The sequence below is a fragment of the Dermochelys coriacea genome, chromosome 12 (assembly GCF_009764565.3).
Source record: "Dermochelys coriacea isolate rDerCor1 chromosome 12, rDerCor1.pri.v4, whole genome shotgun sequence".
NCBI lineage: Eukaryota > Metazoa > Chordata > Testudines > Dermochelyidae > Dermochelys > Dermochelys coriacea.
The window spans coordinates 11217046-11242878 of record NC_050079.1 but is presented as its reverse complement, the minus strand read 5'-3'; the positions used below and the strand labels follow the sequence as shown (position 1 = coordinate 11242878).

The 25833-nt window shown below is 46.3% G+C and overlaps 1 protein-coding gene across 6 annotated transcripts in view; it reads right to left on the bottom strand.

Moving 5' to 3' along the window:
- Positions 1-25833, bottom strand: part of LOC119840979 (dipeptidase 2-like) — a 52492-nt gene that overhangs the window by 8098 nt on the left and 18561 nt on the right. For 3 of the 6 annotated variants that reach the window (XM_043495069.1, XM_043495068.1, XM_043495070.1), the window contains exons 2-6: positions 9739-10026; positions 5049-5175; positions 4418-4547; positions 4065-4206; positions 2215-2284 (exon numbers count right to left, since the gene is read on the bottom strand). In XM_043495069.1, the coding sequence (XP_043351004.1) occupies positions 2215-2284; positions 4065-4206; positions 4418-4547; positions 5049-5175; positions 9739-9869 (600 nt within the window). In that variant the 5' untranslated portion in view covers positions 9870-10026. Of the gene's footprint in view, positions 1-2214; positions 2285-4064; positions 4207-4417; positions 4548-5048; positions 5176-9738; positions 10027-12146; positions 12191-12629; positions 12853-25833 lie in introns of those variants that run through there. The other 3 variants (XM_043495071.1, XM_038367774.2, XM_043495072.1) reach the window with 3 other exon arrangements.

The following is a 25833-nucleotide window of genomic DNA, read 5'->3' as shown; positions in this document are numbered from 1 at the left end:
GTCTCCTTCTCAATGCTATCGGCAGTTATCACATTTTTAAAATCTCAGCCATATATATATATATATAAAATATAAGGTCTCGATAATTCACTGTATACTGTATAGTTCACTGTATACTTCACTAATAAGTATTGCTGCTAATACAAAATGTTGCAATTTCTTACTCCTTGAATTCTCAGTGTTCTGAAACCACTATGAGAAAATTGTACTAATTTACCAAATTATTTGCTGCATTTTGCCAGATTCTAAGTCACTCATGCCTTAAATAAGCACTTGCAACACTCATGGAAACCAACAGACCTGCCTGCACTTCTGACAGGAAAATTTAACCCAGTTTACTCATCCCACCAGTCTGAACACTTGAAAGATCAGGAGGGCTTCCCAGGATAAACTTTGAAACATAACTGGAAAAAAAGGAGCATGAGAACCTCAAAGTCATGAGTTTAAACTTATTTAATTTATTTTTGAAGTTAATGCCTTGGAAATAAATTTTCAGACCAAATTTGTGCTTCTCAAGTTTTGCAATTTTCTGCTTTATGTGCTATGGTTTGCAAGCACTGATGACATTCTTCTACTTTCAGATTTAAAAGTATCTTGTTGAATAGAGGTGGCTTTGATTAAGTCATGGACCCAGCCACCACAGAATTTCTTTTGGGGAAGGAAAGGGAGTTCAAAATCTGCATTAGAATTTCTCAGGCCCACCTCTAATGGCAACACAATCAGGCTCTAGAAGCCTATTTGTCCTGGGCATCCTTTAAAGGAATGGTGCTGGATTCTATGGAACAACTGCTATGAAGTGTTTTGAAACAGGAATGTAAAGAACATATTATAGCTGCTACTTAATGGATTATGTCAAATCCGGAGATTGTTATTCAGGCAAACTTCCACAGCTTCATTTGAAGTTGAGTAAAAACTGAGTTAAAGAACCACAGGATTTGAGATAGTTTATATTAAAATTCTAAAAGTTTCCATGACTTCCAGCGACCTACATGACTTCAGCCTGCGGTGGCTGGGAGCTGCAGGGTCACCTGCTGCCTCTGGTGGCCCTCAAAGCACCAAGCTACCGCAGGTGGTGGGGTACACCGCAGCTCCTCGTGGGCGGCGAGGGAACCCTGCAGCTCCTGGCCACCACCGTCAGTGGGGAACCCCCAAGTTCCTGTCCACTGCAGACCACTGGAGCCACAGTGGCTGACACAGGCGGCAGGGGCACCCTACAGCTCCTGGCCCCCATGGGCAGCGGGGGGACACCCAGAGCTGCAGGCAGCAGGGGTACCCCACAGCCCCAGTATAGCTGCCTCGCTTCAGACAGTGGGGGGACCCACAGATCCCCATTTTGTCCTGGATATTTTTAGTAAAAGTCACAGACAGGTCAAGGCTTCCGTGAATTTTTCCTTTTCCCCCATGACCTGTCTGTGACTTTTACAAAAAATATCGGTGACACAATCTTAGCCTTAATCTTGATTTATCAATTCCTGCAACCTATTACTGTACCTCAAGTCCTGAAAACTCCCGCCCTCTGCCCCTCAACAGATACCATTCTGGGAAAGTTATACAGAATTTGATAGGGACAAAACCCACAAGGTTGTGTAGACATTTACTGAATTGCTACAAACAGAAAAGACTGAGGAATGATGGAACACAGACAGTTTAGTAGAGGGAAATCCTTTCTGTAGGATGGGGAAAAGTCTATAAAATTATACACTAAGAATACAATTTTTATTACATACTATAAGACTATGTATCAGAGGGGTAGCCATGTTAGTCTGTAGTCACAAAAACAACAAGGAGTCCGGTGGCACCTTAAAGACTAATTGATTTATTTGGGCATAAGCTTTCGTGGGTAAAAAACCCACTTCTTCAGATGCATGGAGTGAAAATTACATAAATATTTATGCCTGTATCTGTAATTTTCACTTCATGCATCTGAAGAAGTGGGGGGTTTTACCCACGAAAGCTTATGCCCAAATAAATCTGTTAGTCTTTAAGGTGCCATCGGACCGCTCGTTGTTTTTATAGGACTATATAGTCACAGTCTCTTTACTTATTTTACTCTCTCTCTACTGTTGAGTTCTGAACCCCCATCCCAAGGCCATCTACAATTTATAGTAATTAAATCTCTTAAAACAATTTTTTTTAAAAGCAAAGGACCAGAATCTTTGAGGGTGTTAATGAGAGAAAAGTTTGCTTAGGTTGCCATTGAGGAGAGATTCTTACTTTGCCAAATGAACTCAGACCATTCAGATTAGGATAAAAATTATGTAGTTGCTTTGATGAAGATTCTGCCCTTCAAAAAGAAAACACGTAAGAAACCATTGCATTATTCTAGTGGGTTAAATCCAAACAATCAAATGTCACACAAACACAGTAAAAAACCCTCACCCTGAAGTCATATAGCTGAGTTTAAAGATGATAAACATAGCTCTCATTCATGCAATGTCATGCTTTTATCTCATTCCATAGACATCAGTCCTCCAGGTCAGAACTAGTTCACATGGGTGAGGCACTTTGCGGAAGTGCATGCTGTCTAATGCTGCAACACTTCTAGGGGTCACTAGCAGACTTCAGGGCTATCAATCTGGTATCTTTCACTAAAACTAAGTTCACTTTTAAACTTGCACCCGCGCCGTCTGATCAGGGCCAGGTTGGGTGAGGAAGAAAAGGAATTACAGCAATGCAATGAGTGCACCTTAGTACAGGTTACTTTTTAAATGTTAGAATAAAGAATGCTTTTGTTGACTTATTTCTTGTGGATGTTACAGCAGAGGTGGGTCTTTAGGACTAATCAGAGAGTGGTGGTCTTCAGGAGCAATTCCTGAAGACAGTGTAGAAAGATATGACAATGGCTCTGTAAGAAGGGGATACAGGATGTTGAGTCAATAGCCAAACAGAGGAAACTGGAGGGCAGTGTGTCAGAACTAGATCAGTAGGAAGGAGCAGAGTTATGCAGGGCCATTTTCTACTGTTAGCTGTTCTTCAGCGCTATATGGGTCTGTGTGACTCAGGAATTAGAAATATGATTTGCAGGTTTGGTATTTAGGTCACCAGTTTGAACCCAGCATAAATGTTACTGCTCAGAAGCTCTTTATCGAAAGAACTGGCATAGTGCAGTTCCCAGTGCCGGATGTCTACATCACAATTAGCTCCCTCAATAAAAACTACTAAGATTGAAAGTGTGTGGACGCCTCTCACCATGACAGGAGTATGGCAATGACATTTTCCTTGCTGGACAATTCCGTGGACAGAGGACTTAAGGCTGATCCTAGAAGAAGCTGCAGGATGAGGGGGGCTCTACACAGACTTAAGGGCTGATGTATAACTGTGGGTTAGAAAAGCACTGCTCATCATCACCAATGTGGCAGATGGAGGCATGACAGCAAAGTCTTCTAGGAGATGGATTAATCTGCTTCTTACAGGAAAAGTTTGGGATCCAAACCCTTCCTTCACTGGGTGTGCTTGGCCAGCAGGTGGGAGAGGTAAGAGGTGTGTGATATGGAGGTGTGTGAACCGAGCTCCAGCCCACCCATGTGCAGTACACAAGCCTTCACAGCAACATATGTGGTATGTGCTTGGGGCTGGCCAAAGAGGAGAGTCTCCAGTGCCATCAAGAGCTGAATTCACACACAGCACTCACCACGCCAATAAGGAATGTATGAAATTAGCTGAATCACCCAGAAAATCCTTTCTTACTCCCTTTCCTGCCTGTAACAAACTTTTTACCGGTCTCAGTAACGTTCCTTCCAGAAGAGAAACATATCAGTTACGTCCTGTTCTAGTTTTCTCACAAAGCAATGGAGATGATGACTTCCCTGTATTTATTTTGCCAACAAACTAAAATAGATCCCAGGATATCACTGAAATGCCAAGTGGCAGACAGATTCTCCTTCTTTAACCCACCACATAACAAGCGGACCTATCCAAAGGACACCAGTCACCATTCAACAAATCCACCATTAGTCACAGATAGCAGTCTCCACATTTTTCAAACCAATTTTGGCCCATCTTAAAACTGCCATCCCTTTGCACTGGAAAAGTAAGCATTACAGAAACTAGTGCACATTAGTTACCATGGAGTATTGCAGGTGTGCGTTAAAGACATGTACCGAACACCCAGGTCATAATACATCCTTAGCGTTGCGAGACTGCTGTCAATGGAATGGCCACCTTCTATTCCAATCAAGCATGCTATCTTTTTACTATCAGCAATACCTGGAGTTTAAAAGGAAAATAAACGCCACAGTAAATTGAAGACAAAGACTCAGAGCTATCTGCATTGAGCAGCAGACAATCATTTCATAACCATAAATGCCAATACTAACATTCTTAATATGCAATGTATGATATGCCAAGTACTTCATCTCACATATATTCCCTCCTGCAATCTCATTAAAGAAACATTTTCATTATAAAAAAGTATCACCTTGAGAAGTAGTAACAAGTTCAAGTTCTGGATAGATTTGACACATCCTCTTGACAACATCAATCTGCTCTAGGGTCAGACGCACAGCATCCTTGTTCTGAGCACTACATAGAACATACACTGACCAAAACTGAAAAAGAAACATTGATAGGCCAAACCATAAGTTCGTGGACTTCATTATCAGCAAAAAGATGAGACTCATAAATAAAACCACTTCCTCCTCGGCAATTTGTCAGGGAGCTTTCATCACTGGGATATTCCAAAGGATCACCTAATCTGACTGGGGCACACTCTCTGATACTAGGCTCTTGGCACCCCCAATCACTCACACAGTCTTCCAAGGACAGGAGATAAGACAACTTTTTAATTCAGTTGCTGTAAAAAAACCAACACTTTGGATAAGTGGAGCTGGATTCTGCAAAGACATTTTAAAGCCTGGCGAATGCAAATATATAAAAGTTTCTGTAGCCATGCAGTTTTCCCTTTTTTCTATTATGGGTTGAATCAAAATCCCAGATCTGAACCACCTCTTCTAAACTATGGCATAGCCAAAATCTGGATGTGTATCTGGATTTTGCTCAGATCCATCTATATTCTAAGAGATCCATGTCATAGCACCAACTGTACATACCTGAGCTCCGACATGGCCAGTCTTAAGTTTCTGAATGTTTGTGACTGTGGTGTTGAGAATTTTTAAGTTGATTTTACTTAGTCTGTTTTGGTACAATCTCCTCAGTTGTAACGGAAGGTCATTGTGCCTAACAAGTAAAATAAATAGCATTAATGATACAAAGAAGCTTGTCCTTTCCTAATGTTTATTTATCTATCTACTTTTAGTTCCCCTTGAATGTTAACTGCCAACATCCTTGCAACAGTTCTCTAGAGGGTGAAGAACTTGCAAACCTGGCCAAAAAAATATAATCAAGTGGCTGAGTGGTACACTTTAAGCACTATCTTACCAAAGCTATTGCTTCCAAATTATGATAAACCCCACCCACTTTTCTCTGACCACTTTAAGCACTTCCTCACAGTGAGGTTTGTTCAGAGCCTCACTTTCTGTAACAAATTTCATTCCTTGCAGATCTTTTTTTCTGTTGGTCTGAAGGTTTTTCCCCTTTCACTCCTTGATGCTGAAGTTTCTCTCATAAGCCCCTCTTTCCACCTTATTCTCCTAGCTCCATTCCCATCTCCACTCTTTCTGTTCAGATGTTGGATCTGCAAATAGCAGCCATGCTATTGGCACACAAGTTTGATTTTAGAATTTTATTTGAGTGACAGCACAATAGTTTCTGAGTGCTAGAGTGATCCCTTTCCTTTATGTTCCGGGATCACGTCAGACTCAACACAAACATTGTCCCTCCAAGCTGCCTGCTTTCATATCATGCTGTTGGCTTTATAAACATATACAAAAGGAAGTAAAGTTATAGCTGAAGAAGGGTATTATAAAACTATAGAAAGGAGATGGTAGACTTGCGTAACACAAAAGTAGATAAACACTGAAATTCCCCCGAAGACTAATGCAACTTGATCCAAGGCAGTTTAAAAATAGCCTTTGAATTCAAATTGAAAATGCCTTCAGAGTGATAAACTAATGCAATGAGACATAAAGGCTATGCCACAGGTGCTGCTTACATCTCTGATCTTCAGAACTTGCGAAGATCCACTGACAACAATGCAACAATGGATAGGCCTCTGCTTTTAGAGCCCAGGGTGAAATCAGAATTGGTTGCGCTGCTCAGGGAGGGCTGGATTAATGCATGGGCTTTAGGGGCTGCAGCCCAGGGCCTCGGGCTAAGGGGGGCCCTGAAGGCTGGATGCAGCCCACTTCTTCTTTTCATCTGGCCCGCAGCAAGTCTCTGTGCTGCCGGCCGGACACTGATCCTCGAGCCTCGGTGTCCCCGCCCCCAGGCTGGAGCCATGAGCGCCAGCTCACCGATGTGCCCCTGCAGCCCCTCGGTGAGGGGTATTCAGGGAATCTCTGCATGCTGCCCAGGCCCCCAGCGCCGGCTCTGCAGCTCCCATTGGCCAGGTACCGCCCTGCTGTGTCGCTGACCAGGAGCTGCCCAAGGTAAGTGCCTCCCAGCCAGAGCCTGCGCCCCAACCCCCTGTCCCATCCCTGGCCCCACTCCAGAGTCCACTCCACCAAGCTGGAGATGCACCCCCTCCCGCACCCCAATCCCCTGCCCCAGCCCTGAGCCCACTCCAAACCCCCAGGGGCCCCACAAAATCTAATAGCCCGAGGCCTACAGGAGAGTTAATCCGGCCCTGTGCTCAGGGTTTACAGGATTTAGCCCTTAGTCTCCCATTGTAACAGGCAGAGGATAAGGTGGGGCCTTAAAATACACCAGTATTTGTTTACAAGGACTGAAACTGAAAACCTACCATTGAAGTGTTCAGTTTGCTAGACCCCTATATTTCAGATTTTCAATAATTGGTGGTGAATGGTTGGTTCTCTTGTTGCATCTCATAAGTGATCTAGGAGGTTCACTATAAAGTACAGTTATATTTAATATGCTTTGCTAATCTTAAGTATGTGTGTGTAAGGAAACTGAGGTGTTGTTTTATGGTATATGGGAAGGGGTGAATTAAAGGTTTTTGGCTGGTTTTCAGGCATTTTGATGTAACTCTTCTCCAAACAAAAATATATACATTTTATTACAAAAAGAAAAGGAGTACTTATGGCACCTTAGAGACTAACAAATTTATTTGAGCATAAGCTTTCATGAGCTACAGCTCACTTCATCGGATGAATTCAGTGGAAAATACAGTGGGGAGATTTATATACACACACAGAGAACATGAAACAATGAGTTTTATCATACACACTGTAAGGAGAGTGATCACTTAAGATGAGCTATTACCAGCAGGAAGAGGTTGGGGAAGGAAGAAAACCTTTTGTGGTGATAATCAAGGTGGGCCATTTCCAGCAGTTGACAAGAACATCTGAGGAACAGTGGGGGGGGGGGGAACATGGGGAAATAGCTTTACTTTGTGTAATGACCCATCCACTCCCAGTCTCTATTCAAGCCTAAGTTAATTGTATCCAGTTTGCAAATTAATTCCAATTCAGCAGTCTCTCGTTGGAGTCTGTTTTTGAAGCTTTTTTGTTGAAGGATAGCCACTCTTAGGTCTGTGATCGAGTGACCAGAGAGATTGAAGTGTTCTCCAACTGGTTTTTGAATGTTATAATTCTTGACGTCAGATTTGTGTCCATTCATTCTTTTACATAGAAACTGTCCAGTTTGACCAATGTACATGGCAGAGGGGCATTGCTGGCACATGATGGCATATATCACATTGGTAGATGCGCAGATGAACGAGCCTCTGATAGTGTGGCTGATGTGATTAGGCCCTATAATGGTGTCCCCTGAATAGATATGTGGACAGAGTTGGCAACAGGCTTTGTTGCAAGGATAGGTTCCTGGGTTAGTGGTTCTGTTGTGTGGTTGCTGATGAATATTTGCTTCAGGTTGGGGGGCTGTCTGTAAGCAAGAACTGGCCCAAGATCTGTGAGAGTGATGGGTCGTCCTTCAGGATAGGTTGTAGATCCTTGATGATGCATTGGAGAGGTTATAGTTGGGAGCTGAAGGTGATGGCTAGTGGCATTCTGTTATTTTCTTTGTTGGGCCTGTCCTGTAGTAGGTGACTTCTGGGTACTCTTCTGGCTCTGTCAATCTGTTTCTTCACTTCAGCAGGTGGGTATTGTAGTTGTAAGAATGCTTGATAGAAATCTTGTAGGTGTTTGTCTCTGTCTGAGGGGTTGTAGCAAATGCGGTTGTATTATAGAGCTTGGCTGTAGACAATGGATCGTGTGGTGTGATCTGGGTGAAAGCTGGAGGCATGTCGGTAGGAATAGCGGTCAGTGGGTTTCCGGTATAGGGTGGTGTTTATGTGACCATCGCTTATTAGCACTGTAGTATCCAGGATGTGGATCTCTAGCCTGGACTGGTCCAGGCTGAGGTTGATGGTGGGATGGAAATTGTTGAAATCATGGTGGAATTCCTCAAGGGCTTCTTTTCCATGGGTCCAGATGATGAAGATGTCATCAATGTAGCACAAGTAGAGTAGGGGCATTAGGGGATGAGAGCTGAGGAACACTATCAGAGGCTCGTTCACCTGTGCATCTACCAACATGATATATGCCATTCCCCTCTGCCATGTTATTGGTCAAACTGGACAATTTCTACGTAAAAGAATAAATGGACACAAATCAGACATCAAGAATTACAACATTCAAAAACCAGTCGGAGAACACTTCAATCTCTCTGGTCACTCGATTACAGACCTGAGAGTGGCTATTCTTCAACAAAAAAACTTCAAAAACAGACTCCAGCGAGAGACTGCTGAATTGGAATTAATTTGCAAACTGGATACAATTAACTTAGGCTTGAATAGAGACTGGGAGTGGATGGGTCATTACACAAAGTAAAACTATTTCCCCATGTTATTTCCCCCCGCCTCCACCTCCCTCTGTTCCTCAGATGTTCTTGTCAACTGCTGGAAATGGCCCACCTTGATTATCACCACAAAAAGATTTTCTTCCTTCCTTCCCCCCCCCCCCGCTGGTAATAGCTCATCTTAAGTGATCACTCTCCTTACAGTGTGTATGATAAAACCCATTGTTTCATGTTCTCTGTGTGTGTGTATATAAATCTCCCCACTGTATTTTCCACTGAATGCATCCGATGAAGTGAGCTGTAGCTCACGAAAGCTTATGGCTCAAATAAATGTGTGTTAGTCTCTAAGGTGCCACAAGTACTCCTTTTCTTTTTGTGAATACAGACTAACACGGCTACTACTCTGAAACCTGTCATTTTATTACAAGTAACTTAGCATCTCCCCATAGCCCCTACAGAACCCTTTCTTAGGCCTGGTCTACACTGTGGGAGGATCGATCTAAGTTACACAACCTCAGCTATGTGAATAACCTAGCTGAGGTTGACGTACTTAGACCTACTTATCGCAGTGTCTTCACTGCGGTGAGTCGACTGCTGCCGTTCCCCTGTCAACTCTGCCTGTGCTTCTCGCAGCGGTGGAATACAGGAGTCGACGGGAGAGCGCTCGGGGGTCGATTTATCGCATCTAGAATAGACATGAAAAATTGACCCCCGCTGGATCAACCGCTGCCTGCCGATCCGGCGGGTAGTATAGACATACCCTTAGTCTACTAGCTACATAAATTGGTCTTGATCCATCTATCTTCCATGCCCGCATATAGGGTGTATTGAATACCTAAGGATACCTTATGTTTAGGTCACCATTTTAGAAATGTTAACGAAAGTTATCAACATGTATTGGAAAAAAAAAGACATTCTACATACCCATCAATTAAAGGGGCTTGCTTCATTAGCTCAACAGCCTTTTCTTTGTTGTTTTTTTCAGTTCTGAAAGCCAAAACTTCCGTGATGAGCAGCAAGAGCCACAGGAACAGCTTCATAGGATCTCTATTCATTTCCACAAAGACGTTAACTAGAAAAGAAGGCTCCCACCATAGAATGTTGGTTGTGAAGAAGCAGCAAATTTCCAGTCTGCAAAGGTTCTAGACTTAATGATTTTGGCAGAACTGCTTTGTCTCTGTCATTGGTAAGGCACAGGTGGTGAAGGAAGTTCTGAAGGCAAACAAAAGGAATGAAGAGAGTAAGAAAGGAGATTAGAGGTGGATGATGTTCATGGTAAGAGATTAAGACTTCTGACTGTTGTTTGAAAGTTGATCAGCGGATATTTGCAGTTATATCTTCCTTCCAAACAGTGTTGCTACCAGCTGAAATTAAAGGAAGTGTTTACCTATTTTGCAGCTGGAGGAAATGGGTGGGCCTGGATTTGCATCTACCAACTAGTAATTACATGTCCAAAGCATGTAACTAAAGTTATGTATCTAGTTGCCCAAGTGAAATTAACTGATTTGCATGTACAAATAGGCTGATTTCCTCTCCTTTGAAACTTTCAGTGAAATTGTTCACCAAAATTCCAAGTCTCATTTGAAAGCAAGCTCTTTATTGTATAAAAAATAAATGCACTGCAATGAGTGAAGCAATGAACCCACTGTATAAAGTGTATTTTTGAGTGAAGCAATCTGAATGCAATACTTTCATTATGACATAGTTGAGTAATCAGAGCACAATCTGAAACAGTCAGTTGTTTTAAATTTATTTCTATTAAGGAGAGTTGAACATGGAACCCTGCAAAGAAATAATGTGAGCATTCTTCCCTACCTTTTGTATAGAAGTCCAGATAATAGTAATACTTAAGCACTTCTACAGCATCTTTTAAGTGTGAATCAGGAAGCATCTTACAAACATTAACTATACCTGACAGTATGATATAAATATTAAACCTGTGAGCAGATGAAGATGCCATCATAAGGAGGAAATAATTTTTCCAGCATTGAAGTCAATGGCAGAGCTATGAATAAAACCCAAAAGATTCCTGACCACTGTTCCCTGATCCAACAATACCTCATGTAGGACGTCATATACTGGCAGTGATACAGTTCTGTAATTTTAACATCACAGTGCCGGTGTTGTCAATAACAGGCATTCAAAAAATCATGACTCAAGCCCCAAAAGAGTACGAATTTTTTTTAAAACTGCTTTTTATTTGCCTTCTGATTTGTGAACCTTTATTGTTTGTATTCTTAAGCTTTTCTCCACAACAATGAAAGCTAGAAACAGCTCTCTCATTAATAAAGTAAGATGTTTCCATGTAATCTCATGACTCCAGCAGCTGTGGCTTTAAAAAAAAAAGCAGGTTGGGAGGTATATGATAAAATCACAAGGGTTGGCAACAGAATTGGGCTTGATGTAAGAATTAATGGGTGGCTTGTAAGTTGCCTGTGTTGTGCCGGTGAACATAACATAAGAACTGCCTTACTGGGTCAGACCAATGGTCCATCTAGCCTAGAATCCTATCTCCAATAGTGACCAATGCCAGAGCTTCAGGGGGAGCATACAGAAACAGGCAATTTTGGAGAGATCCACCTTGTTTTCCCCTCCCAGCTTCTGCCAGTCAGAGGTTTACATATGGTTTACAAATAAATTTGTTAGTCACTAAGGTGCCACAAGTACTCCTTTTCTTTTTGCTAATAGTTCCTAACATTCTGTTAGCCTTTTTTACTGTTGCTGCACATTGACTGCTGCCGCTGCCGTTTTCAGAGGACTATCCACAATAATTCCAAGATCTCTCTCTAGAGTGGCAACAGCTAATTTAGAACCCATCATTACATATGTGTAGTTGGGATAATTTTTCCTAGGTACATTACTTTGCACTTATCCAACGTTGAATTTCATCTGCTCAAACTAGTTAGTGGTTTCTCCTGGTCTTAAAATTTCAGTTACTACAACTGAAAAATTAAAGAAATTTTTTTTACTTGGTGCATTTGATGGAATTTCCTTTCTCGTCTATATCACTCTCCCGTGCACAGTCTGTTTCCCCTTTATGTGGGCCTCCCAGAGCAACAGGAGAAAAGACACCTTTATTAAACAGATTAATAATTATAAAACCACAGAATCTTGAGATCCAGAGACAGCTGCAGTCCCAGATATGAGTTTAAATAATTTTTAATTAATTACGTAATGATGGTGTCCCTTTTAGAAAGTTACTGTTTTCATTGAGTGGAACTTTAGATTACAAAACCCAAATTGAACATAAATGAATAGATTTGCATCCGTTAAATTACAAAATATTCCAGTCACAACAGTTGGTTATTATAAGATTTTGAGACAATTCTAACCCAAACACTACACTATTTTGCTGATGTATCACATTGACTGGAGTCTGAAATAAAAAGGTTGACCAGCCTATTTGCACTGTCAAGCTCAAAGGAATGCAAGTAAGATGATTAAATAAGAATGTAGGGGTTATTTAAAAAAAAATAAGTTTGTTTTTAATAATGTAAGGTGTTAGCTCAGTTAGAACTTTTAAAAACTCTAATTTAACCCAACACTATCCCTTTAATATGTGCTCTCATCTGAAAGGAAAAGAATGCTAAAGATATTAAAATAAAAATCCTTTTGAAAGCACATTGTGGGAGTGACATTTTATTCTTCCCGCACTTATTCTTTTTTGCTAGATTTCTATAGAACATGGAGCAATATTGCAGTGGTTCAATACCCACTCTTCCAGACTAAGAGCTGACAGTCTGCTCCCGAACTTGCCTTCCAAAATCAAACTCATGCAGATAAAGATTATGCGTGGAACCTATTCTGAATATTACCTTTAGATTCACAGGGGTACCACTGGCCCTTTGGGCTTGGAAAGATGCCAGCTGCTGTTCTGGTAATTTGCTTTTTCTTTGGCAGATTCCGAATTTGTTTTTTCTTTGGAGGAACAAGCACAGTTCCTTTTCCATGCCAGAAGTGTGTGAAACTTTCAGTAAACACAAGCTTGCAGGCATTTGGAAAGCTGCCAAACATGTGGATGGAGCGATACTATAGTATCTGCAAATGAAAAACATGCTTATTGGAAAAATAATGCCTCATGAAGAACACTTTAATTGTCAACTCCCAGAGGATTAACCCTGACATGACCACCTGGTTCAGGCCAGCAGCTACAGGACCCTGTCTCATGACATTAGTTCCCAGACTAACCAAACCCAGCCTGGGCTGCTTCAAAAGCCAGAAAAAACAAGCCAGTCTGTATATATTACCACCTTTATATTGATTAAATCCCAAGCACTGCTCCTGCAGTGAGCACCAAATTCTACTCGCTTTAATCAGAGGAGTAGCCCCGCACCATTCCCTTCTCCTCATTCCAATCTCAAAGAACTCCCACTACTGTACCAGGTTCAGAGAAAATTGTCTAACCATTCTTCAACACTGGCTAGCCAGTCCCTCTGGATTTTCACAGGGTTTGTGCCACAAGTGACAGAAGAAGCAATCTTTCCCCAATCTGAGCTACAGCCACAGAAATCTTCCATGTTTCTCCCATGTTAACTGGCCATCCTACACTGTGACCCAGGAACCTCTTAGTACCAACTGGCAAGAGGCTCAGAGGGGGCACATAAGGGTTACAGAGATCTCCTGCATCTGGTGCATATATTGTAATTCACTGAAGAGGATCATGTGAAGTGTCAAATAAAAGCTGGCTCCACGTTGGTCACTAGTATCATCATGAAACACACATAGTCCTGGTCCACACTATGAGTTTAGGTCGGATTTAGCAGTGTTAGATTGGTTTAGCCCTGTACTCGTCCACACTACGAAACCATTTTTTCCAACTTTAAGAGCTCTTAAAACCTGTTTCTGCACTCCTCCCCGACGAGTGGATTAGCGCTGAAAATCGACCTCGCTGGATCGAATTTGGAGTAGTATGGATGCAATACGATGGTATTGGCCTCTGGGAGCGATCCCAGAGTGCTCCATTGTAACCACTCTGGACAGCACTCTCAACTCAGATGCACTGGCCAGATAGACAGGAAAAGCCCCACAAACTTTTGAATTTCATTTCCTCTTTGTCCAGCTTGGCGAGCTCTTCAGCACAGGTGACCATGGAGTCCCAGAATTGCAAAAGAGCTCCAGCATTGACCAAATGGGAGGTACTGGATATCATGGCTGTATGGGGAGATGAATCCATGCTATCAGAGCTCCGTTCCAAAAGACAAAATGCCAAAACATTTGAAAAAATCTCCAAGGGCATGAAGGACAGAGGCTATCACAGGGACCTGCAGCAGTGCCGGGTGAAACTTAGGGAGCTCAGGCAAGCCTACCAAAAAACCCAAGAGGCAAATGCCCGCTTGGGGTCAGAGCCCCAGACATGCCACTTCTATGATGAGCTGCATGCAATTCTAGGAGGTGCCCCTACCACTGCCCCACCATTGTACGTGGACTCCTGCAGGCGGGAGTCTCACGCAACAGGGATGAGGATTTGGGGGACGAGGAAGATGAGGAGGAGGGGGAGGTTGAAGATAGCGCACACCAGGCAAGCGGAGAAACCAATCTACCCGACAGCCAGGAACTATTTATCACCTTGGCGTCAGCATGATGACAGGAGGCAGAATGCAATGCTGAGGCTACTGGAGGATCAAACTGATATGCTTTGGTGTATGGTTGACGAGCAGGAGCACAGACCACCACTACAGCCCCTGTGTAACCAACCGCCCTCCTCCCCAAGTTCCATAGCCTCCTCAACCAGATGCCCAAGAACGCGGTGGGGAGGCCACCCAGACACTCCACCCTAGAAGATTGCCCAAGCAACAGAAGGCTGGCATTCAATAAGTGCTGTGCAGCCTTGTCCTTCTCTCCTCCACCATCCCACCCAGTGCTTCCCTCCTCCACCACCCCTCCCGGGCTACCTTGGCAGTTATCCCCCTATTTGTGTGATGAATAAATAAAGAATGCATGAATGTGAAGCAACAATGACTTTATTGCCTCTGCAAGCGGTGATCAAAGCTGGGAGGGGAGAGCGGTTGGCTTACAGAGAAGTAGAGTGAACCAAGGAGGCGGGTTTTCATCAAAAGAAACAAACAGAACTTTCACACTGTAGCTTGGCCAGTCATTAAACTGGTTTTCAAAGTTTCTCTGATGTGCAGCGCGCCCTGCTGTACTCTTCTAACCACCCTGGTGTCTGGCTGCGCGTAATCAGCAGCCAGGCGATTTGCCTCAACCTCCCACCCCACCATAAACATCTCCCCCTTACTCTCACAGATATTGTGGAGCACACAGCAAGCAGCAATAACAATGGAAATATAAATTTGTTAGTCTCTAAGGTGCCACAAGTACTCCTTTTCTTAATGGGAATATTGATTTCGCTGAGGTCTAACCGAGTCAGTAAACTGCGCCAGCACACTTTTAAATGTCCAAATGCACATTCTACCACCATTCTGCACTTGCTCAATCTATAGCTGAACAGCTCCTGACTACTGTCCAGGGTGCCTGTGTATGGCTTCATGAGGCATTAAGGGGTAGGCTGGGTCCCCAAGGATAACTATAGGCATTTCAACATCCCCAACATTTTCTGGTCTGGAAAGTAAGTCCCTTGCTGCAACTGTTCCCACAGACCACAGTTCCTAAAGATGCGAGCGTCATGTATCTTTCCTGGCCATCCCACGCTGATGTTGATGATACGTCCCTTGTGATCCACCAGTGCTTGCAGCACCATTGAAAAGTACCCCTTGCGGTTTATGTACTCACCGGCTTGGTGCTCCGGTCCCAAGATAGTGATATGGGTTCCGTCTATCGCCTCACCACAGTTTGGGAATCCCATTGCAGCAAAGCCATCCACTAAGACCTGAACCTTTCCCAGAATCACTACCCTTGATATCAGCAGCTCCATGATAGCGTTGGCTACTTGCATCACAGCAGCCCCCACAGTAGATTTGCCCACTCCAAATTTATTCCTGACTGACCGGTAGCTGTCTGGCGTTGCAAGCTTCCACAGGGCTATTGCCACTCGCTTCTCAACTGTGAGGGCTGTTCTCATCTTGGTATTCATGTGCTTCAGGGCAGGGGAAAGCAAGTCACAAAGTTCCATGAAAGTGCCCTTATGCATACGAAAGTTTCGCAGCCACTGGGAATCGTCCCAGACCTGCAACACTATGCGGTCCCACTAGTCTGTGCTCGTTTCCCCAGGCCCAGAATCAGTGTTCCACGACATGAGCCTGCCCCATTCCCACCAGGATGGCCAAATTGCCGGGCCCCAGCTTTGAGAGAAGTCTGTGTCCATGTCCTCATCACTCTCCTCACTGCGCTGCCGTTGCCTACTCGCCTGCTTTTGCAGGTTCTGGTTCTGCACATACCGCATGATAATGCATGTGGTGTTTAGAGCACTCACAACTGTCGCGGTGATCTGGTGGGCTCCATGCTTGCCATGGCATGGCACGAGCAGGAGAGCAGAGTGGTAGCGGAAGCGGCGAGTCGATGACGATGCTGACAGCAATATGGCGCCTGCATGGAAAAAAACGCAAAACGATTGTCCGCTGTTGCTTTCATGGAGGGAGGGAGGGAGGGCTAGGCTGGCAGTAGACAGAGCTGCTGGCTGGGAGAGCAGCCTGAGGCAGAATGGCCCCCTCAAAGACTGAACTCACAACCCTGGGTTTAGCAGGCCAATGCTCAAACCACTTAGCCATCCCTCTGCCAATATTCCAGGCAGGACTGAATCGCCATTAGACAAAACTTTAAGAAGAGAATGACCTGAGTCACACGCATTTATGTGCAAGCGCCCCTGACAGACTTTACCTAGGTCCACCAGGAGCACCCATGTCTGCCCAGGCACCCCGACCGACCTGACCAAGGCCGGCCAAGAGCACCCAGGAGATGATGAGGACAGCTACTAGTCATACTGCACTATCTGCTGCCACAAGGCAATGAGTTGCTGCTGTGTAGCAATGCAGACCCACATCTGCCAGCACCCAGGAGATGTACAGTGACAGTGAACTCAGCGGGCTCCATGCTTGCCATGGTATGGCGTCTGCATGGGTAACCCATGAGAAAAGCTGTGAAACAATTCTCTGCCGTTGCTTTCATGGAGGGAATGGGGGCCTGACGACATGTACCCAGAACCACCCGTGACAATGTTTTTTGCCAATCAGGCATTGGGATTTCAACCCAGAATTCCAATGGGCGGCGGAGGCTGCTGGAACTGTGGGATGCTCCAGAAGTCGACACTAGCCTTGGTAATGTGGATGCACTCCGCTGACTTAATGGTTTTAAGTGGGGATGCACACAATTGACTGTATAAAATCGCTTTCTAAAAATTCGACTTTTATAAATTTGACCTAATTTCGTAGTGTAGACATACCTTTATAGATGTTGTGTAAGGAGTTATGTATATACACCAAAAATTAAATTCTTAAGGTCTGTGTCTAGGGACTGGTCAACACCAAAGGTGAAAAACAGGGTTTCAGTCAGACAAAAAATGGCTATTTACATGCACATTTAGTATTGTATGGTTCACACTGGATCTCCTTTCACCAATCTGAACTGAATGTTAATGAAGGACTGTGAAAACTTCAAAGAGAGAAAAGTAATAGAAGGAGGTAAGCAGTGAAGTCAACAGGGAAACTGAGGCAGAGAAGTTGAGACCCCTGATTGTTCAGTGTATGCCAAGAACCCTCAACTCCAATTGATTTCAATAGCAACAGCAGTTATGAGAAGTCAGGCACTAGGTATCCAGTTGGACTCCCAAACAAAAGAGACACTCAAAATTAGCAGGCAATTTGAAGTATGGACATAATTAGCTTTCTCAGTGCCAGGGCTGAGATCAAAAGTCAATTTGTGGCTCAGACCACTAGATCATGCCTCTCTCCAGTTGAGATCTTGAGTGCCAGTGATAATTCAAAACTAGATTTTATCAAAAGAAAAATGGTGCTGATAAGAGGAGTGATTACAAATCCTAATACAAAGTGAACTGGTTTTGTGAGAGGTTTTCTTGTTCTTGGTTTAGGGAGTTCAGGAAGTGGTAGAAACTCAAAGTGCTTGTGTTTCAGCCTGCTGTGAATGCCCATGCAAGAGGGACTAAAAATGAAGCCAATGATCCATATAGTTCTATTTCTCAAGCTGAGTGAAGCACAGAAAGGAAACAAAGCAGTGAAAAAAAAAGCATTTATTTTACAGTTTTCAGTTCCAGAGTAACCAAACATAAACAAGGTTTCCTTTCTATCTTAAGTGTCCCTTTAAGGGCTCTTAAGGATCTCTGGCTTTCGGGTTTGTATTGTGTATTTAATCGCTGAACACTGCTCCATTACTTGCTGTTGGTTGTAACAGGCACACATCTATTACACTAGCTTTGCTAAGGCTTATATGGACTAGTCACCCCTTGTATCACATCACTTCCTTCCTGTGCCTCCCCCAGGGGCTAACTTCAGAGATGATGCGAGGCAGCTTAGCTTCCAGTACTTTATACCAACTCCATAAACCTGTTGTATCCATTTATGAATGTCACAGAGATAAGTGAGCCCTCATAAGCTGCTAATAACTGACACCTCTGAGTTAAGTGAAATGCCATAAAGTATTTTATAAGCATTATACTAAGCCTCACAACTGGATTTCCCCCCAACCCACCGGCCCATCCCTGAGTCAGGTTTCCAAATTTTAAGTGAACAAAAATGCTTAAGGAGCAAGGGGAACAAAAATGCTCCTTCTGTACCGTGAAATGCTGTTAGAGGGACACCAACTCCCTGGTATGTGGGAAACCTGCAGTGAGAAGTCAGCCAGAGAAGCCAGCTGGTAGGTGCAGAAGCAGCCAAAGAATAGGGTTGCCAACTGTATACTCACACAAACCCAAACACCCTTGCCTCGCCCACTACTGAACCCCTTCCCTGAGGCCCCGCCCTTCTCTGAGGCCCCACCCTCACTCACTCCCACCATCCCTCCTCCCTCTATTGCTTGCTCTCCCCCACCCTCACTCACTTTCACCAGGCTGGAGCAGGGGGTTGAGGTGCAGGACGGGGTTCAGGCTGTGGGCTCCGGGAAGGAGTTTGGGCGTGGGAGGGGGCTCAGGGCTAGGAGAGTGGGTTGGGGTGAGTGCAGGAGCAGGTGCAGACTCCGGCCAGGTGGCCCTTATGTCGAGCAGCTCCTGGGAAGCAGCTGGCCTGTCTGGCCCCTAGGCTCAGGGGTGGCCAGGTGGTGGCGTGCACTGCTCCTGCAGACTCAGCACTTGGGGTGGGGGAAGCACGCAGAGATCCCCTGTACATCCCTGTGCTTAGGAGCTGGACATACCGGTTGCTTCCAGGAGCCGCATGGAGTCAGGGCAGGTAGAGAGCCTGCCTTACCCCGCTGCGCCGCCAGACTTTTAGTGCCTAAAATCTCCCAGATTGGCTTCAGTAGCCTCTGGCAGATCGAAGCCAATTCCAGGAGATTCCTGGCCAATCCGGGAGGGTTGGCAACCCTAGCAAAGAAGACTACATTAAACTTGAATTAGTTACTTTTTGTTCACACCACCAGTGTCCACACAGCGCAGTTAGATTGCCACACCCCGTAGCACTGTGTAGATAAACCTTTATTTTAACTGCATTAATCCCTTGTGTGGACACTCTCATTCAGAATAAAAGTGGCCTTAACTAGATTTATCTTAATTCCAGGCCACTTTTATTTTGAACGAGAGTGTCCACTCTGAAACCAGTGTCCACACAGTAGTTTAATGCAGTTAAAGTAATCCACTTTTAATCTACACCTTTAGCTAATTTGGATTAATTTTCCTGAGTGCCCCTGTGTAGACAAACTCTGAGTTGGGAGTGCAGGGATGAGTGATAGCAGTCACAAAAGTTGATAGCTTAACCATGTTCTGTGCAAATCAGTCTGGTCTTTTTTATATTTATTACCTTTTAATTAAATATCTGTTTCTGACACTCCTGTGCAGCTCAAGTACAAAAACAGGTGTGTCTTCTTTAAAAATACTGAGTTTTATCAGCCTGTGACCAACTACACAGGCCTCTCTGGCACCAACGGGGAATCACGCTAGACTGAAATCACTCTGCCTTGCTTTCTGCACCAGCGCGAGCCACCCCCGGGTCTGTTTATGGCATTTCTTCCTGTTTGAGAGAGCACAGTGGCAGTTTCCCACCCAGTGAATGTTCCCGTGAGATGCAGAAGGATTTGTTTTCAAACTTTCCTCTGATCTCCAACAAAAGGTCAATTCTCCTGCGGTTTTTTAGGGCTGCCAACATTGTATTTCAATAACAAAGGGCTGTTTTCTTTGCCCCCCACCCAACCTCTCCTCCCAACATTATCATTAATAAACAGTATTCACCTACATTCGCCAGGGGTATTTTTTGATGCTTTTTGCAGCACGAAGCAATTCCCAATCTTGATGTACTGAGATGAAAAATAAGGGACTGTTGGCAACTTTATGTGGCACCCTCACCTGCCACTGAAGTCAGCAATTATCCAGTACACTCAGTACCTCCTTCAAATCAGGCCCCAGCTCCGTAGGCCCTTGGGAGGCCAGCTTCTCCCTCACCAGCTAGCCTGGGCTGAGGGGAAATATTTATGCCTTGGGCCTGATCCAGTCAGTCAGAACAAGAGATCATGTTAACCTCCATGAGACACCGGCTCTGTCTTGAAAAGTGCTTCCAATCTAAAAGCCAGAGCAGTGAGATTTAGAAGAAAATAATTTGACCTGTTTATATTGCTTGATTTAGACCATGGATATTTTTAAGCCATGAGAGAAAATATAAACAGAGATTCTGAACTGTGCTACATTTCGTCAACGGTCAGAATCTATGCATTAAGTCTGAAAGCCTGGGTATTCTCCATTCAACTTTATACCTCTGCAATAGCCCCTGCAATGACCTCCAGGCATGCCTTTTAGCCCAGTGGTCCCCAAACTTTTCAGAGTTGTGCCCCCCCTTACCCCGTCTGTGCCCCCCACTCCACCCGCAGCAGGGGCGGGGAGCAGGGTCACAGCTCCGGGGGTCCGGTGGGGAAGGGAGGGCGGATGGGGTTAAGGAGGCTGAGTTTGGGGCCACACCTGGGGGCAGGTCTGGGGCCATGAACGGAACCATGGCCAGGGCTGAGGCTGAAGCTGGGGCCAGGACCAGGGCGGCTGGGGCCGGAAGCGGGGCCGTAGCTGGGGGCGGGACTGGGACCAGGCGTGGAGCTGCAGCCAGAGGCCGTCGGGAGCAGAAGCTATGGCCGGCCCATGGTCAGGGGCCAAAACCAGGGGCCAGGTTGGGGCTGGAGTTGGGAGCTGAGCTGCAGCTGGGAGCTGGAGCTCTGGCCTTGGCAGAGCTGGTGGCAGAGCGGGGCTGGGTGGTGCTCCTGCCCTGCCTCCGGGGGGGCTGGCCCCTGCTCCGCCACACTCCCCCAAATGTTCCACTGTGCCCCCCTGGGGGGGCATGCCCCACAGTTTGGGGCCATCTGTTTTAGCCCTTTAAAGAGAGATTAATCATTTCTGATACCAAGTACATTTCAGTATAGAAAGTTTCAATAGTAGCCACAACATGGAGGCAATAACCACTCGCACGCATCCCGCGCTAAGCACCTGCAGCAATCTGCAGATTGTACAGATACAAGGCAGACGAAGACAGGCACAATGGGGCCTGGACCGTAAGCAGAGTCCCAGCTTCTGGAGTTGTGCAAACGTATTAGAATCCAAGTTTACATTTTAAAAAGGAAAATGCTTGAACAAATGAAGCAAAATGGAGGCACCCCAGCTTCTGGGGTCAGCATGGGGGGCCACCTAATGCCAGAGGGATGAAGGGTCTCTGCTGCCCCTTGCTGCTGCTCTTTAGGTAGAAATAGTATGAGTCTATGCACCAGGTCCTGGGAGATTCTGTGAACCCAATAATTAAGGCTCTGTGTCTGTCACGGAGGTAACAGAAGTTACAGATTGTGAGACTTTCCATGACCTCCATGACTTCTGCAGCACCAGTCTGGCTGACCCCAGGACCACCCAAGCATAGAGTTGCCTGGTTTCAGTTTTTCGACCAGAAAGCCCAGTCAAAAAGGGGCCATGGTGGCTCCAGTCAACACAGCTGACCAGGCCATCAAAAGGCTGGTCAGTGGCACAGCAGGGCTAAGGGAGGCTCCCTAGCTGACCTGGCTCCATGCAGCCCCCAGAAGCAACCGGCATGCCACCCCAAGCACCAGCTCCGCAGCTCTGATTGGCCAGGAACCACGGTCAATGGCAGCTGCGGGGGTGGTGCCTGCGGCTGGGCGCAGTGCGCAGAACCACCTGGCCGGGCTTCCACCTAGGGGCCACAAGCACATGCCGGCCACTTCCTGGACACCTGAGGTAAGCACCACCCATACTCTCCCTGCACCACAGCCCCCTGCCCCAGCCCTGAGGCCCCCTCCCACACCCAAACTCCTTCTGGAGCCCACAACCCCTCTTGCTCCTCAACCTCCTGCCCCAGTCCTGAGCCCCGTCCCTTATTCCAAACCCCTCGACCCCAGCCCAGAGCCCCCTCCTGCACCCCAAATCCCTCATCCCTGGCCCCACCCCAGAACCTACACCCCCACATATACACCCCAACCCCTTCAGCCCTACCCCCAGCCCTGAGCCTCCTCCCACACTCCAAACACCTCATCCCTGGCCCCAAACCAGAGCCCACATGCCCAGCCATGTTCCCGCCCTGCCCCGCAACCCTCTGCCCCAACCCAGTAAAAATGAGCGAGGGTGGGGGGAAAGCAAGTGACGGAGGGAGAGGGTATGGAACGAAGTGAGTGGGGGATGGGGCCTCAGGGAAAGGGGTTTGGTTTTCTGCCATCAGAAAGTTGGCAACCCTACCAAAGTGGCTGACCCTGGGCCAGCTGCACTGGCCACTGCTGGAGTGACCCTCAGGCCAGCCGCACGAGCCACTACTTAGGTGGCCCTTGGCAGCTGGCCCTGGGTCCCATCACCAAAGCAGCAGCATCCTGGGGTGCTCCTATTGTTGCCAACTTTCTAATTTCACAAAACCGAACACCCTTGCCCCTCCCCCTGCTCCTTTCCCAAGGCCCCTGCCCCTTCTCCAAAGCCCCACCCCTTCTCACTCCATCCCCCCTTCCTCTATCGCTCGCTCTCCCCCACCCTCATTCACTCGCTCATTTTCACCAGGCTGGGGCAGGGGTTGGGGTGCAGGCTCCGGCTGGGGTGCAGCTCCAGGGTGGGGCCAGAAATGAGGGGTTTCAGGGTGCGGGAGGTGGCTCTGGGCTGGGGCATGGTGTTGGGGTGCAGGCTTTGGGGTGGGGCTGGAGATGAGGGGTTTGAGTGCAGGAGGGGGCTCCAGGCTGGGGGGGGGGTAGAGCCAAGGGGTTCAGAGTGTGGGAGGGGGCTCCAGGCTGAGGCAGGGGGTTGGGATGTGGGAGGGGGCATGAGCTTCAGGTGTGGGTTCTGGGGTGGGGCCAAAAATGAGGGTTTCAGGGTGTGTGAGGGGACTCAGGGCTGGGGCTGGGGTAGGGTAGGGGGTGCGGGCTCCAGGAGGGAGTTTGGCTGCGGGAGGAGGCTCAAGGCTGGGATAGGGGTTTGGGGCACGGAAGGTGGTGCAGACTCTGGGCAGCGCTTATCTTAGGTGCCTCACGGAAGTGGCTGGCATGTCCCACCAGCTCTTAGGCCGAGGCATGGCCAGGCAGCTCTGCACGCTGCCTCCTCCCACAGTCACAGTTCCCGCAGTTCCCATTGGCCAGTTCCCAAGCAATGGACGGTGCAGACTTGGCACTCGGGGGGGGGGGCGGTCAAGGACAGAGCGCGGAGTCCCCTGGCCAGCCCTCTGCTTACAAGGCAAGGGACAAGTTGCAGTTTCTGGGGAGCCACACAGAGCCAGGTAGGGAGCCAAGCCTGCCAACCAGACTTTTTACAACCCTATCAGCAGTGCTCACCAGAGCTGCCAGGGTCCCTTTTTGACTGGGCGTTCCGGTCCAAAACTGGACACCTGGCAACCCTAGGCCCTCCCAGCTAAGTTTTAGTCAGGAGTATTTATCATAAAGGTCATGGAGAGTCATGGGCCATGAATTTTTGTTTATTGCCCATGACCTGTCCATTACTTTTGCTAAAAATACCCATGACTAAGTCATAAACTTACCAATAATTTCTCACAGGGAGTGCTCTGTATATTATAGGATCTGGCCATATGAGGCAAGGCTCGAAGGTCTTTATGGACCAAAGTTTGGCGTGACTCCTCTGGCTTCACTCCTTATCAATTTATTAGCATTAATGACAAAAACGTGCTTGGGTCATGAGAAGAATGAACAGACAAGTTGCCTTATTGAACTCCACAAACCAGATCAACTCTATAGGTGCAGAGATTCAGTTCCTGGGCACATAATCAGAGCCCCTGAATCAACTGCACTGGACTGGGAGCATTCACTGCGACCTTCACCCGAGGGAGGAGGCGACCAGGGCGGGACATTAGGTGGGTATAGCGGAATTCAGGCAGGCCTCCAAAAGAGCTCCACTGGCTTGAGGGTCGTCTGGGAGAGGTGTCAAGTGACTGCATCTCCCATTGGCCTGACCCTGCCTCTGCCCACGCGCAGGCCAGCCCCGACCTCCCTATCAGAGTGGGGATTGTGGGTGCTTTACCCCATTGAGCCCCTGACCCAGGTTCATCTAATGCCTCTGGGAATGTTGGCTTTTGCTGGAAGTACTCGCCAGTAAATCAACCTTGTAACCTTGTAACACTAGGCAGGCTCTGCTGTGGTTATAACTAACTAATGCACAGAAGACTGGCCAGAGTCTTAAACCACAACCACACAAATAATTTTGTTTTCTTTTTTTTTAAACTATCCCTTGTTAACCCCATGCTTGTAATGGGGAGAAATTTGCAACCCCTTGTGAAATTAAAGCTCTCACAGAATCTCCCCCTAAGCTGGTCCTTTGTTGCCAGCATTGCCATGGAATTCTTGCTGCTCTGTTCCATGTTGCCTCAGATTTAATTTTTCAGTTCCTCACATTCTAAAGTTGGCTCATTTATCTGCGATCAGGTCCACCCACACACACGCAGAAATGTCAGACTCAGAAGAGATTCCATCTGTCCCATGACAGCCACAAGAGAAACAAAGCCTTCATCTACGTTCCTATCAGAGGAGAAGACAGAGTGGAAATATTAACTCAGGTTAATTTCTCAGGTTTCCTCAGTTTTAGACAAATCTTTTTCACATGTGTTTCCGTCTGCATTTCATCTTCAGTGAGTAAATTTATCACCACAACAGCCCGATACCTACCCACAAAGCACTGAATCTACCCACATGTTATGGGACAAAGCTATCCTGGGTTTTACACTACTGACTTCAAGAGAGTTACATGATGGGAGAATTTGGCCCTACCTGTAGGGCCTGGGGAGGGCTGCTCCTTTGTTCACGGGTCTCCTCTTTTAGCACTTAGTCATTGTTGCTTTCCTGGAACACAAACCAAAATGCTTTGAACAACAAGTACATGAGTGTTCAGCAAAAACAAGTTTCAGAGTGGTAGCCATGTTAGTCTGTATCCGCAAAAACAACAATGAGTACTTGTGGCACCTTAGAGACTAACAAATTTATTTGGGCATAAGCTTTCATGGGCTAAAACAAAGGATTCATCCTTCAGGCTGAAAATACTCCCAATTCCTCATACTTTTGGGGAGTTGCAAACTTTGTTCCTTCTTTTAGCCAAATGCATTGCATACAGCATGGGTGCTTTGCATTCTTCCATTCCCCCTGCACAAGCGAGCCTCCCTGTGTGCTATCCTCCTATCGCCCTCTACTGCAGGGGCTCTATGTGTTCCCAATTTCCCCATGCTTCTCATGCCAGTGTCCACTATTCCCCTCTCCACCATATGCTAGCAGCTGTGTTGCTCCCCATTCACCCCTTCAACCATACCATTGTTCCCCATTTTCCCCACATGCCAGGCACTCTGTGTGCCCCATGTCCCTCTTCCCCCATGCCAGGGTCCCTTATTCTCCCCCTGGCCAGGAGTTCTGTGTGCCCGTTCATTCTACCTCTTCATCCTGCAAGCTCTGTGTGCCCCCCATTTCTCCCTCTGCCGCATGCCAGGGGCTTAGTGTGCCCCACATTTCCCCTAGGTAATG